Consider the following 15,526-nt stretch of genomic DNA (forward strand, 5'->3'; position numbering starts at 1 on the left):
GTCTGTGCCTCCATCTCCCGAACCTTGGAGTTGTAGGCGGTCGCGCGGAGGTTGTGATAATCCTGCAGAAGAGACATCATATGAAGTCAGCAGTTGACAGTCGCAAGATGAAGTTCCGACCCGCCTGCTCAGCAGCCGGCCCGGAACTTGCGGACTACACCCAGTTTGTGTGCTTGCGCGCCCCCACAAGAGAAGCAAAAAAGGATCATTCGAAGAAGAAAGCCAAGGACAACTTACGCGGATGGCAGTGCGCGACTCCAAGTAGGCCTCGTTGCAGCGCCTAAGGGCCTCCCCCTCTGCCCAGAGCTTGGTCTGAACGTCAAGAGACGCCTGGTTCAGGGCACCAGTCCCACCCCCGTGTATCCAACCCACGGGTGCGGCGCTGGTCGCCTCGGTATCAGGGGCCGACGAGCTTGCGGTGCCGATCACCTGCGGCCGCGGTGCTGACGCCGCCTTCTCTAGACGACGACGCGTGGGTAGGCGGACCGTAGGGATCAGGTCCGTCACCACCATACTCACGACCGGCGGCACCGGCAGCGCTACCGGCTGCTCGTCCTGCGGCTCACTGGCTTGCGGGGGCGGCAGGGGCGGGGGTGGCGGCACGAAGACGTCCGACATGGCTACGTCGCCGCCCTCCCGCTCCTAGATCGGGTAGTCACCGCCAGCTCCTCCGGACGTCGCCTCGAATTCAGGCGGAGGCGGCGCAATGTTCAGGGGCGCCACAAGCAGCATCTCTTGGCGGCGTCCGGCCTCCGCGAGCCGCTCCTTCTCCGCGGCCTGGGCTTCCGCCTGCGCCAGTGCCCTTTCGGCAGACGCGGCGGACAAAGCCGCTCGCTCCCTGGCCAGGCAGTCGGCCTCTTCTTCGCGTGCCTCCCGCGCGTTCCGCTCTGTCGCCTCCCGGAGGTCGGCGGCCGAGTCGATGCGCCGACTGGTCGAGGAGGTCGTTGCCGACCTAAGGACCGAGGCGGCGCCCGAATTCTCGAGGGTCAGCGGGGCCCTGAAACAAGAAGACAAGTCGGAAGGCTTTTACGCCAGAATGACAAAAATATAAGGGGTGAGGGAAGGATACTTACGCCGACACCATAACAGGCACATTCGCCGCCTCTGATACTGGGCCGCCTTGGCCGCGGTTTCTTTCCGCCTGGTCACCACGGCCGGGTTCTTGGGCTTCTTTGAAACGCTGCCAAACAGGGTCGCGCCCTGTTTCCGCTTGCGCTTGCCGCCTTGAGCGGGCGGTCCAGAAGAGGGGCCGGCGCTGGTGGTGGCGGAGCTCCGGGCAGGGCGCAGTTCGTCTTCATCTTCGTCGTCGTCAGGCCAAGCCTCCACGCCGCCGCCTCCCTCGGAGCTGCCTGCTGCACTACTGCCGTCCGTTCTGCCACCGCCGCCTGTCACGTCATCGACCAGGGCGGCCGCCCCCAAGTCGGGGTCGTCCAAATCGCTCTCTGCCCTGTCCGCCTGGAGGGCATCACCCGGCCCTAGGAGGGCGGCCGTCACCTCGGACATGTAAATCTGCTATCAAGAAAGGGCGGTGTCATGAAGAGAAACGAAGCTGAAGGAAACAGTTCCAAAGACAAAACGAAGAAACTTACAGCAGGAGGCGGGTTGTGGCGGGAGTATGGCCGCTTCCCGTACCGCCACTCCTTCTCCGACATATTGAGGTCGGAGATCTCGTTCACCATCCGCGAAACTTCAGCAGGCGGCATCCCCTTCATGCACAGCTGGCACGGATCGCGGTGTCCGCCCATCCGGAAGATCGGATGAGGGCGGCTCTGGAGCGGGAGGACCCGGCGCTCAACGAAGGCGACGAGGAGGTCGGAGGCCACGAGGCCCTCCAATTCTTGGAGCACACGGAGTCGGCCGATGGCGGCCGCCGTGTCCGCCAACACTGGCTTCGGTTTGTACTTCCAGGAAGTACGAGCTCCGGTGGGGGGGGCGGCCTCGTAGGCCGGCAGGTTGAGGAAGTCGGCAGTCAGGTCCACGTTCTCGACGTAGAAATAGGACTGCTGCCACATCTTCACCGACTGCGCCGGCTTGATGACAGGGAAGGCGTTCCACTTCGCCGGCCGACGCACGGCGACGAAGCCCCCGCACTCGGCCGTTGTCTCCTTGGCGGAGGTGCCGAGCTTTCCATAAAAGAATGCTCCCAACAGCTCGATTGTGGGGAGGATGCCGAGGTAGCCCTCGCATGCCGTGACGAAGGCGGAAAGCAGAGTCATGGCGTTGGGCGTGAGGTGGTGAGGTTGAAGATTGTAGAAGTTGAGGAAGGAGCGGAAGAAGTCACTCACGGAGAGGCCGAAGCCGCGCAGGAAATGCGAGCGGAAGATGACCCGCTCGCCTTCCTGCGGCACCGGCGAGATCTCCGTCTCCGGCGGCACCCGTGCCTTGACGAAGGCCGCGCTGGGCATCCGGCGCGTGTCGCGGAGGAAGGAGATGTGATCCTCGATCACAGTCGATCCATCCCAGTCGCCCATGGCTCCGGCTGGCGGCGCGAAGAGGAGAAACGCGCCATCAGTGGGCAACGGCAGCAGCAACGGCGGAGGATGAGAAGAGGAAGAAGAAGAGTGGGAGGGGCGCGAGAGCTTTGCTGCACCTTCCCCCCTCCCTACTTATAGCGCCCGGGCTGTGAAGCCGAGGGGACGGGACGTGGGGTCGTGGGATTAACTGCGCCCACGTCCCCCCGACCCCCATTTCCTGCGCGCATTTACCACGTCGTAAATGGTCGTGGGAATGGCAACCGTCCCCTTTGGCACAGTGGATCCGCCCGGTTGCCGAGGCACGGTAGTGGCGGGCCCGGCCCTGTGTCACGTCCCGTCCGAAACGTGGGGCAGCAGGCTGACCAGGCTGACGTGCGCCGCGTGGCGCGTCCGTGGCAGGCGGCGGCCCGGGAAGCTTAGCAGACACGCCACCAATCTCCCACCCTGGAGTTCAAAAACCAACAGTGCAAGCACCGCCTGCTGGGCTGGATGCACAGCAAACCGGCACCTTCCCGGAGCCCGTTGAGGAGGGAAGCCACTGAGGCTTCGCAGCCCTCGATCGCGGTGCCTCACCGGCTTCGGGGACTACTGTTGGAGTAATGGGCCATGGGTAGGCTCACCCGAGTCCCTGGATTTATCAAGACTTTGGGCCAGCTCCGCCTAGCTGGGCCCCAAGCTGAAAGCTCCGCACTCTAGGGCCGGCTGGCTCAGTGGCCGGCTGGCAGAGGGCGGCCGACCCAAGTCTACGACGCTTCGAGTGACCGGCTCCTGGCGGCCGCCCTCCAGAGAGGGCGGCAACGGGCAGGCGACCACCTCACGACTACGGGGCGGCCGAGCTCCCATCGAGAGTACAAGTCAAGGCATGGCTACAGTGAAGCACGTCGCCTCCCACGCTCGAGACGGTCGTGGCTACAGTGCTCCGTACAGACGGAGATCTCCGCACGACGGAGCACTGTGTCGTATCTACCCTGACGTCGCTCCGGGCAGGCGGAGCCCTGTTCCGCACGACGGCCTGTCGGTACGGCCCGCCAGAGGCGGGCCCTATCGGGCAGTGACCCCAAGGAAGACGGGGAAGCTCAACCAGGCGGATTAGAGAGGGACTGGCCTCCAGCAGGCGGCCGTCCCTTGTCCCGAGGCGACCACGCCATTAAGCTGATAAGACTAGGTGTGGCTACAGTGTCCTCCCACCAGGCGGCGGGACTGTAGCCATGCTAAGATGACCAAGCCCCCGTCACCAACGACACGGCTACAGTGAGCAGCCACCAACCATCGGCGGAGAAGCTGGAGGCTGGAGACACTGACAGCCGGACCCAGCAGCCGGCTAGATTACCATTGTACCCCTAGGGGGTAAGCCTATATAAACCCCCCAGGCCACCCATGCAAAGGGTTCCCACTCCATTAGAACTAACCACCCCCCTAGAGCAGGAAGAGAGCTAGCCTTGCCTCCTTCTGCCTCTAGCGCACAGCTCGAGGAGCACCATTGTATCACTTGTGCCTTAGTGATCATGCGGAGACCCCGCAGAACAGGACTAGGGGTGTTATCTCCTAGGAGAGCCCCGAACCTGGGTAAAGTACGCCGGCGTTCGTGTCTACGCCTTATCCCGCTTGCAGGCACCGGCGACGTTCTACTCGCTCCTATCATGATAAGTCATCCATTGGCATATGTCGCACCCAAACCCCGACAAGAAGTCACATAATTATGTGGAGGTCCCGGATCTTCCAAGATGGCCATTGGACCGTAGATCCAGCGGCTAGGCACTCTCGTAGCATGGGAGTATGTAAGCTCCAGGCACACCTGGTATTTCCCTCGGCAGTGGAGGCTGGAAGTTGTAGAGCTAACACATGAACAAGACGACTGTAACATGTTATTTGGGCTGGGTAATGAATAGAGCACAAGCATAGGAAATTATGTGTATGTGATCAACCTTGTACCAATGCATTTTCGTCGCCTTTGAGGCCTGGCTAGCGATGCCTCGATTTGGCGCTAAGTCGTATCCGCCACCATTGTTGTGTAATGGGGAGGAGAGGGCCAGAGGGGTGACTCAAGGAGCTTTCATAAACCTTTATTAGTACTCAAGCTCGTGCAAGTGAAAGAGCGGCAGTATTGATGTTTTGGTCCAATTGCAGTCTCTTTGCTGATATCTTGGGAGTATTTTGTCTTGCGAAAATTGATACCACTGAGAAGATGCCTCCAAGAGATAGTTGTAGAAATTATTTTTGTGAGGTGCTCTTTCATACAACCCCCCTCCTACAAAATGTCTGAAAAGGTTTGTTCTTTGCCTATCCATGTAACACAAAAAATGAAATCTCTTAATTTGTTTGGCAATTAATAAGTTGACATGTCCCTTGAATCCCTGATTGTGCAATTGGAGGATGATACGACGAGATTCCATCTAGCTTTGATGGAAGATGGAGACATGAGATGTAGCGGAGTGGATTCTAGCACTTACATGAGGAACAACGCTCTCCTTCCATGAGGGGTACGAGGAGAGCGATGACTGCAGAGGAACGGGCGTCGAACGAAGGAGGAGAGCAACGACCGCATAGGAACGGCCGTCGAACGCTTCTGGAGGTCATTATGTGCTTGCGAGTCCCCGACTACATTGGAAGCTAGCTTTTTAGGACATTATCAGCATGTCATCATGCATTATAAAACGATTCCACCAAGGACGAAATATACAGAGATGAACATATATTACATTCCAAGATCCGACCGGACAGTTCCTCAACGGAAGGCCCCTACCCTGGCCGCCCACTGATCACTGAAGCAAGTGGAAATGTGGAATATTAGGCATCTCTGACCGTGGACGGAACCGACGGATTCGGTGTCAAGAGCGACCCTTTTTGGTTGTCCAGACTCCAGAGGCGATTTACCCCCTCGAGCCTCATCGGAATCCGCTGCAACTTGAGCGTGGCTGTCGCTGCATGTGGCTGTGGAGGTAGATCGAGGCAGCCCCCCACTTCCTACAAGGGGTATATGCCCCCGTCCCCATGGCTCTTCCCAATGCAGTCACATCAGTTTTTTATACGTGCAAGTAGGCAAAGGTGAGAGGATCATGTGGCCATTTCTCTGCTATATAAGCGCTTGACACTTACTTGGCCACAACCACAGCAGGCAGATCAAATATACTACTACTAGCAGAGCCTTCATCCAGCAAAATAGTGGAAGAACACTAGAGGTCTAGAGCAGAGCAGAGCATTCTTCCTGCACAACCATCCTCCTGTTCAGGCGTCCTATCACATAGCTCAGGATGGACAAGGTGAAGAGCCATGGCAGCAAGCATCGGGGAGGATCCGGAGGGCTGAGCAGGATGCTGAGGCAGCACAAGGCCAGGCTCTATATCATCCGCCGATGCGTCGTCATGCTCCTCTGCTCTTGATCTGATTCTTGTGTTCTAGCTTAGGCTTGACTGATCCTTTGGTGCGTGTGTACATACTACATAGCATAGGACATAACATAGGGTAGTTTAGAAGGTCCAGATAGATGTTGCTGCAAGTTTTGGTGTGGTATGGTTCTCCTAAGTCCTGCAATGGCAAGGTTGTACATGTACTAATGTGTCGAAGGTCACTTTGTGTGTTTGATCTATCAGCACAAGTGAATGATCTCAAGAAAACAAGAGGTTACCCCCGGCATTCAACTTTATCTACACAATCTCAGTAAATATTTCTGCAATCCACTGATTTTTCTTAGTTGATGTCGATGTCATGCATACCTTTTATAATTCTTGTTCATACAAATATTCTTGGATTTTAGACCATCAAGACGAAACTATGACTCATGTAAGTAATATGTTGGTGATATACGTCACATGCATCATTGTACTCCCCCCATTCTTACATATAAGTCTTTTCAGAGATTTCAATATGAACTACATACGGATGTATATAAACATAGTTTAGAGTGTAGATTCACTCATTTTTCTCCGGTGTAGTCCATATTGGAATCTCTAAAAAGACTTATATTTAGGAGTATAATGTGTTATTGGTCCAATTTTCTTAGTTTATTTTATATCAATCCACATTGAAGTTTTGAGTTCATATGAATAAAATAGCTAATTTTCATCAATGTTATTCCAAAATATAGCTATTTTAATTCTGGACTTTATATCCATAAACAAATATATTGTTAGTTTTTATTAGATAGAACAGTGAAATTGTTTCCACTAAAGTGAATTAATGCCAATTTAGAAATCAATATCATGTCTGACTCATTTGGCGAGAGTCGACGATTCTAGCAATCGAGCAGCAGGAGCAAGATGGTGCTACAGGACAAGATGGGTCGAGTTCAAGCTCAAGCTCAAGAGGTGGTGGCAACTTGATTATGGTTTATTTTGGCCAGTGTCCATACAGAGGAGAGCGGATTAAAAGCTTTGCATGGTGCATTGCAAATCTAAGGGTTTGTTTGTTCGGACCAGAGCACGACAAGCAATTGCATTACCTTCCAAAGATGTGTAATGCACTTTCTCACAAAATAAGATATATAATGCAGTGAATTGATTTTTTTTCCATGTATTGGTTTTAAAAATAGATCAAATAGCACAAAAGCAGAACTTCAGGGGCCATAATTTCATTTTATTACAACTTTTGGGGTTTGCAACAAGAAACTCATATTTGAGGTAGTGATACACAATAACCCAAATCTCCTGCTAAGCCAGCTAACCCATGTTATAAAAACTGACTCTCGGGGGAGGGGGGTTTACCAAGGGCAGGCAACTCTACAGCGACAACAACCAACTACAACAAAGACTACATGCTCCCACCCTCCCTCGCGACCTGTATGTGACCGCAATGGCAACTGGGCCCTCCGGGATACTCCTTCTATGTACTGGCCACAACTCAACATGTCTCGAGCGGCAACTATGAGAACCATGGCTCGATGTGTCTTCGGCGGTGACTGTGACAACCACGACCCAATCGTCTCAAATGGGGCTTCAATGGTATGTTCCTTAAGTGATTGTGACAAGGATTTTCAATAAAAGATTACTATGCTTCCTTGTTGTTTCACGACATACCTTTGATGGCGTGGTAGACCACTTTTCACAGCATACCTTCCATCTTTATTACATATGGGCATGTTTCTCGAATGCCTAACCGCTGCACCAATCATTTGGTGGGAGGGGGGGGGGACACTGCGAGGTGGGTAGTTTTTATCTGAGACGAATGCTTCCTAAAGAGTAACGGAGGTGTGCAAAGATAGGCTCAAGTGTTGATTGTTCTTGTGAGCATAATGGTAAAAGCCCGCCTGACTATGAGACACACTGTGGATGTCGAATCGTTGTAGTGACAGCCCCAATTGGAGGTGACACAGCGACCATAGCTCGAAGTTTGTGGAGCTAACACATGAACAAAACAAATGTAACATATTGTTTTGGTTGGGGTTTGAATAGAGCATAAGAATATAATACTTAGGTGTATGTGATCATCCCTGTTACAGTGCATTGTTGTTGCCTTGAGGCCTGGCCAGCAACACCTCGATTCGGCGCCAAGTTGTAGTCGCCTAAAGAGGAGAGGGACATGCCACATTGAGTCCCCTCCATAACACTCGCACACAGTCACCGTCAATGTCGGCGACCGCCATGCTTTGCTACCAAGTTGTCGTCGACGGCGTCGTCGTCGGTTGGCTCATAGCATGGAAAGAAGTTGTGCGGGTCACAGTAGAGAGAAGTGGTGTGTCTCAAAGTCTACTGGCCCCGATGGTCGGTTTTGCTACTAACATTGATTATTTGTGAATCACTACGGCACTACCTCAAAACAAGGGTTCCTTGTTACAAACCACAAAAGTAGTGGTAAAGTGAATTATGACCCCCTGAATTGGTAGTTTTGTGTTATTTGTGATGTTATGCTTTAAAAAAATATACCAATATACCCATTTATTTGAAATGTCAAAAATCAATTATTTTGGACTATTTCTAGGCTTTTGGGCTAGATTTTGGTTGGAAAATCAGGACCCGAGCCCTATTTAAACATAAAAAGAGGAACTGCCGCTAGGCATAAATATCCCTTCTTTGTTAAGTTAAGCAGGCGAAGCATGCCAGAGTTAGGGTTTGAGGAGCCACCACTGTGAGAGAGACTTTCGTCCCTCTTGCCTTTGTTCGCCATCTTTGCACTGTGAGGTGGGGGACCTTATATCCTTCATATTTTAAGAGTTTTGTGTTCTTCGTTGTTGTCTAGTGGTGCTCGTGGTGGCCAGGGGAGGGGGGAGGCGGGCTACTGTTCATCTCCCTGTGACTTCTCTAGACTAAAAATAGGCAAGTGAGGAAACTTTTGAAGGGATAGAAAGTCAAAATTTAGAGAAAGTAATGGTTCGAGGGATCTGATAGATGGCACTTAATCCCCCGGAGCGAAAATTTCTCCCTCAAATATAACTTTTGAGGGATCTACTAGAGATGTCCTAACATGTATCCACCCTCCATTTATCTCCAGGTTTTCTACCGTCATATGGTGAGAATGTGGTTTAATATTATCCCCATATATTTAAATTTCATTTTCAACAATTCCAATGCTATAAATTTTCACTACCAAGGTTTCCAAAAAAAAAAAATTACTTCTTTGTTGTGGTTATCTGCTTGCCAGTCCCCGGCTACTACTACTCCAACGGAAGCCAGTCAGAGTATTGTCATCATGCATTATAAAACGATCCTCCAATTTGAGGACGACATGAGCAATATCATATACTCCGACCGGACAGTTCCTCAACGAAAGGCGCCTAGCCTGGCCACCCACCCCCACAGTACCATCCACTCCCAAATGAGAAAGAAGCTAACGGAAATGGGGACTTAGGCATCCCTAATCGTGGGTGCAACCGATGGATTAGGTGTCAAGAGCTGCCCTTTTTGGCTGTCCACAAGGCGATTTGCCCCCTGGAGCGTCATCGGAATCCGCTGAATGCAACTTGGGCGAGGCTGCCGCTGCATGTGGTTACGGAGCTAGAGGCGGCTCCTCGCTTCCTACAAGGGGCATCCCCATCTCTCTGCCCAATGTCGCATCAGGTTTTTTATACGCCCAAGTGGAAAGATGATGTGGGAGTGTGGTCTCTCTCCCGTTCGGCCATTTCCCTGCTATATAAGCGCTTGACTTGGCCACAGATCACAGATCCATCCATTCCATCCAGTACTAGCAGTGCAAGAAGCCAAGAACAGAGAGCCTTCCTGCTCACCTAGCTCAACCAGCCTCCTCCTGTTCAGCAATCAGGAGCAACCGAGCAAGCTCGAGATGGAGAACAAGATGAAGAGCCATGGCGGCAAGCACAAGGGGTCGGGAGGATCAGGAGGGCTGAGCAGGATGCTGAGGGAGCACAAGGCGAGGCTCTACATCATCCGCCGATGCGTCGTCATGCTCCTCTGCTCTTGATCCAATTCTTCTTCTTTCTAGCTTAGGCTTGACGGATTCTTTGGTGCGTGGGTACATACTAGCACTAGTACATGACATAGGGTAGTTCAGAGGTTCAGATAGATGTTGCTGACGGTTGGTTTGGATGGAAGTTTCTGTGTGGTATGGTGCTCCTAAGCCTGCAATGGCAAGGTTGTACATGTGCTCATGTGCCAGTGTTGGAATATTACTACTTGTGTATTTGCTCTATAAGCACAAATGAATGATCACAAGAAAAGAAGGTTACCCCTGGCATTTCGTTTTATCTACATGTGCCGATGAAGCGCGATTATGAATCTCTGACTACCAATCTAATTGCTTAATTTGGGGGATTTTGCTCTTGCTTCATTCGATTCGATCAGTTATCTGAATGGTTTCGCACACAAGGCCATGTCAAGGGTGTGCATTTTCAAATTTGCACACTGAAATATCCCGGTGAGGCCTAGAGGTGTGTATGTGTCTCTGTTAAAATTTCAAATGGCTATGTGCGCACAACCAAATAAAAGTCTACATGCATGTAGTACCAATTGTGACTCCTGAATTACATCAGTAATCTTTACCCAGAAAATTGGCAGCATTGTCACAAGTGTTTTGGGGGAAAATTTTGTACTTGCATTATTGTTCGTGCAATATTTTGAAAACTATCATCATACCTAGAAATTTAACAAATCAGTTTTTCAAATTGTACTTGCGTTCATGTTAATGATACATAGCGATTGCACGCAAAATAATGATCCTTGCTCCTGGAACTAATGCTTTCTAGCAGACCTTGGTAAGTCAGTTTGCCTAAGATATATCCAGCTATAATAAATTCCTCATGCCACATAAGTGTATCCTATACCCAGCAGCACTGGACCACAAAACTGAGAAGCTTCAGGGAAGTTGCCTACCTGCAAGCATTGTTGCTGCAAATGACCTGTCTCTGGGTCTTGATTTTCCGGGCAAAAGAGAGATCCTGAAGATCTCATCAGGCGCCAATATGCGACAACAATCTTCGGCATTGATCACACAGACTATATTATTGGACGACCAAGCAGGCTGACAATTCAAAACTTACCAACCAAACATGCTGGTCTGTTCTTTGGAGTCTGCAAGTAGAGAGGTTAGGATATCATGCCCAAACAATCTTCTAAGAAATTATTTGGTTCAATGCTGCTCCTGGAAATGGCTACATGCCATCCATGCTACGATCTTCGATCGCCTTCCTTGCCAAGAATTTATTCTTGTTGCTGCAACCACTGTTCAGAAACCCCTCTTGCATTTCTTTGATGCCTGAACCTGAAAAAAAGCTTTGCATTGTACTCTGTTCTTAAGTTCAGAAGCTGCTTTAATTTAGTCCAAAATTGTCTCGGTTCCAAACACGCTGCTCTTTTGTTTAGTCGAGAGGTCGGCGAACCATGTGTCGAACCTGCCATTGTTGCCGTTAAACGCTTACCCTGCAACCACTTGATGTACTCTCTTCCCCCTCTTCTATTGCAGAGTTAACGAGGAGCAGCTTCCATTCACACTAAGCATCTTACCGTATTAGCGCAAATTATAAGCTGTCAACTAATACAATATACAAAATTCCATATTTCAAAACACGCAAACTGCACCAACAAACATGTTCATTTTTATTTTTAAGAAAAAGGCCATAAAGTACGTTATATTGCATGGTCACACACTGGTCGAAGGACTGGTGCCTTGTTTTTAACTGAAGAATTGGTACCTTTACACAAAGTTAGTTGCTTTTCTTTAAGGGTTCATTTGATTCAAAAGATTTTTATAGGAAATTTAGAGGATTAGAATCCTAAGGAATTTTCCCTATGTTGGTTGTTTGATACATATGGTTGAATCCCAACATCAGTTTTCCCTGAGGATTTCTTTGTACTACTTCACATAGGATTTCTAGTATCCACTCAAACCTCTTTGAAAGAATCCTTTGTTTTTTCTATGATTGCAATCAAACAACCCAAAATCCAATAGGATTGAAATGAGCATGACATTACAATCCTATGTTTTTCCTATTCCCGCATTTGAGAATCCTACGAATCAAAGAGGCCCTGAGTATATTCAAGTGGAGTATATTAAGTTTGCTCCATTAGGCTCATTCTCAGCCGTTGATCATGGATCGGACGTCTCCCAGACTGCCATGAGTCGTTGTTCAACATCCGACAACGACACTTTCTTTTTCAGTTTACTTTTCATCATTCCATTTCTCTTTCAAGTAGAATTGCTCTGAAACTCTGAATTTCTAGCACAAAGTTCAGCTTAAACTAGTCAGATCATGATAGGCGATCTTCACCGACGCGGCTATTCACGGAAGCCTTGTTATACGATTCCTTCATATGCCCCTCCCTGGTCAACTTGGGCACATGACATCTCCATGCTCTCCGATAGCCACATCAACGATAGCCACATCAAGGCCACCACCATTGCTCCTCACCTCCCGCCTCCTTTCTCTCACATGAACATTCGATGACTCAATAACCACAATGTGTCAAAAGAAAGAAAGAAGAAAGAAAAGTCGACTTTTACATGTGATGTGTAAAACAGAGGTAAAACAATTGTAGGAAAAAAACATCCCAATTTCAATGAAATTGCAATACATTAGGGCAGCTCAAAGATGAATTGATACCACAAAACGAGCTCATTAGGACAGCTCATGTACTTAAGAGATATTTCACAGCACTACCAGAACGCTCCACATTGCACCATCAGATAACATACTATTCAGGAAAAAAAAAACATGTTGTTTGACAGGTTCGGTGAAGTGAAGAAAATTATAAATACAAAAGAAAGAACCATGCATACGACCATCCTCCTCACGACTTATTTATCTGCCAACAAGAGATTAACTGTCACATGCAAATGTGTTTGTCCCCAGGAGCATACCAACAGTAACCACGCAAGCGCCCCATAACCTTACTGATGCTGTCATCCTGAATCCAACCTCAAGGGTACTGTAGCCAACTCTTCTGCCTTAGGTATCATCCAGTCCTTGGAAAAGGGGTCTCAACCTCCTAATGAAGAAAAGCACTTTCCTCAAGACCTGGCTCCTAATGAATAAAAGAGCGGAGAACTGTCAGGTCTCAGGTGATTTACTGCAAGAAATCGGGGTGGAATTGGGATTCTAAACTAAGAACAAGATAATTTGCACTAAAACAGGTTGAAAAATGCAGGAAAGGTAAATGAAATGAAAACCAAAGAACAACATAAGTTACAAGTATTTTGTTTCCTCAGTTACCTACCCTCAACAACACAACTAACAGTGGTATTATATGGAGTACGCCTGAGCCAAGATACATGCAAGAGAAAATTCACACCTTTGCCCTTTCAGCTAGTAAGCTAATACACTAGCATATACTACTTGACAAGACAAGAAACGCTGCCATCATTGAAGTTAACCATATTTGCATCCTTCTAAAGAGTAAAGAGTACTGAAGGCAAGGACAGCAAGTTGATTTGTAGTACAACTCCTAAGACTGAATAACCAAGTTGATGTTTTCGCATCCAAATTCCATGTTCAGTAATAATGGACCTGATATTGTTTACTTCTAAATTATTATCCTTAGAAATAAAAAGGGGCACTCTCATTTCTAATTTCTCCTTCCGAGAGTATATAATCGCAAGCATAATTTGGACACCGACATATGCTCCACAAGCTAGCACATATCTAATAGGCACTACTACAGAGAGAAAATAGGAACTAGATTAAGCTAACATGCCAAGCAAGCTACTCCATAGCAAGAAGGTTTGTCTACTACTGAAGATCCACTCGTTATGAAGGCACCAACCTCAATTTTTATGTCATGCGTGCAGAGTTTGTAACTCAGAGTACAATGGCACATATGGCAGATATCGCGGATTGTCGTCTCCTCCAAGATCACAGATCTCTTGAATTTTGTGATGATCCATATCATAAGAGACCAATGTATTATCCCACCCCACAGTTAAGAAGATGATGTTACAGTCTGGATGCATTGCAACCCACTGAAAACCCTGTATAAGATCAATCTCTCTCTCTCCAAATATATATGAAGCGTCGGTGCTATGCTTCAATATCCATTCTTGACTGCGGTAGTTCTCAAGAACATAAACCACCAGTTCAACCATACTTTCATCAGTTTCAAGAAAACTGACAAAATGCAAAGAACCCTGAGATTTCTGAATGAGACCAACAGTGCAAAGTTCAGGGATAGGTATCTTCCTCCATGTTTTCCCCTCGGTGTCCACCACGGCTATATCATCATCCATGGTGAGAAAATGCAGACAGCCGTTAAGAAACACATCTCCCGAGTGATGACCAACAAGGGAAACAAATGCTTCATCATCTTCCGTATCAATCCATCCGTTCTCCTTGTGAACCCATTCCCCTGTTTCAGAGGAATACACCTCCATTCCGGGTTGGCTGATGTCGTGATCCTCGGAGAACTCAAACACATGGAAGTGATCCGACACAGCTGGGTCAAAACCCAGACGTGCCATGCACTCGGTGCCGGCATTGATCGAGTCGGGCAACCGGACCCACTCCTCCGTGGCTGGATTGCACACGACGTAATGGAAGTCGTCCTGGCCTTCCCAGCAGCGGCAGAGGAGGAGGCCGTTGCAGCAGGACAGCAGGAAGATGCTCTGGTGCTGCGGCAGGAAATCAAAGAGAGGAGAGACCAGAGGGCGGACTGTCCCGGTGACGTTGGTGAAACTGGGAGCTGGCGCCGGCTCGCTGCGGGGCACGTAGAAGAAGCCCTCGAGGGTCTGCGGCAGCTGCCTTTGGTTGTGCGGGTGCGAGATGATGCCCCGCCAGGTCCTGGAGACGCACATGCAGCGGCGGAGCGACTTGACGGGGAGACGGGAGAGGATCGCGACAAGGAGGTCGTCGGTAAGGCTAGCCACCGTCCGCATCTCGAGCAGCAGAGTGAGACCTGAGGCACGCAGATTTAATGGAGAAATGGTCAAGAGATGCGGGAAGAAGATGAAGGAAGGTAGGGATGGTGGATTATGCCTGCTTCACTCTGCGTACCTGATACGAGGAGGAAGCGTCGGCGGTGACCTTCCGCCGTGGCAGATCGGCACGGCACGGCGGCGGCGACCTCCCGACGAGCCAGATAGTCAAGATAAGCCGGCAGTGCCGTGCCGCGAACGAGATGAAGTGGGAACGGCGATCTGGCAGCAGGATCTGCCGCGCCCGCGACGGAGGTAGCGAGCGGTGGCCGGTGGCGGCGCCGCCGACCTAGGAACCTCTGCCGACGAAGGGACTGGAGAAGAATGGGATTCTGGGGTTAGGCTTCAAGCAAGACGCTAGACGGTGGGCCTGATGTTGCCTTACCCACCCACTTGAAGACCATTCAGGCCCAAGCAAACAGATACGAGAATATGTTTATTTATTTCACCCCTAAAAAAATAGTTTATAGAAAAGTTCTTGATGAAATTAGTTTGGTTTTTTATTTGCTTCCCAAATCTTCTTCCGAAATCATCCATGGCCCAAGCTCCAGCCATGGCGGACGGTGGTTTCAAATTGCTTCCCAAATCATCCACGACCCAAGCTCCAACCATGACGAACTGCGGTGTTGATTTGCTTTCCAAATCATCCACGGATCAAGCTCCCACCATGACGAACTGTGGTATCGATATGCTTTCCAAATCATCCATGGGTCAAGCTCCCGCCATGGCGAACAACAGTATCGATCTGCCTCCCAAATCATCCA

At 49.7% G+C, this 15,526-nt stretch overlaps 1 protein-coding gene across 1 annotated transcript; it reads right to left on the reverse strand.

The window, feature by feature from the left end:
* Positions 1-12,530: 12,530 nt before the first annotated feature.
* Positions 12,531-15,103, reverse strand: LOC123143538 (putative F-box protein At1g30920). Its single transcript, XM_044562486.1, has 3 exons — positions 14,842-15,103; positions 13,619-14,743; positions 12,531-12,880 (listed from the first exon to the last, which is right to left on the reverse strand). The coding sequence occupies exon 2, from the start codon at positions 14,721-14,723 to the stop codon at positions 13,632-13,634; it is 1,092 nt and encodes a 363-aa protein (XP_044418421.1). The 5' UTR covers positions 14,724-14,743; positions 14,842-15,103; the 3' UTR covers positions 12,531-12,880; positions 13,619-13,631.
* Between the last annotated feature and the right edge of the window lie 423 nt (positions 15,104-15,526).

This window comes from Triticum aestivum, chromosome 1B (assembly GCF_018294505.1).
Source record: "Triticum aestivum cultivar Chinese Spring chromosome 1B, IWGSC CS RefSeq v2.1, whole genome shotgun sequence".
In the NCBI taxonomy this organism is placed as follows: domain Eukaryota; kingdom Viridiplantae; phylum Streptophyta; class Magnoliopsida; order Poales; family Poaceae; genus Triticum; species Triticum aestivum.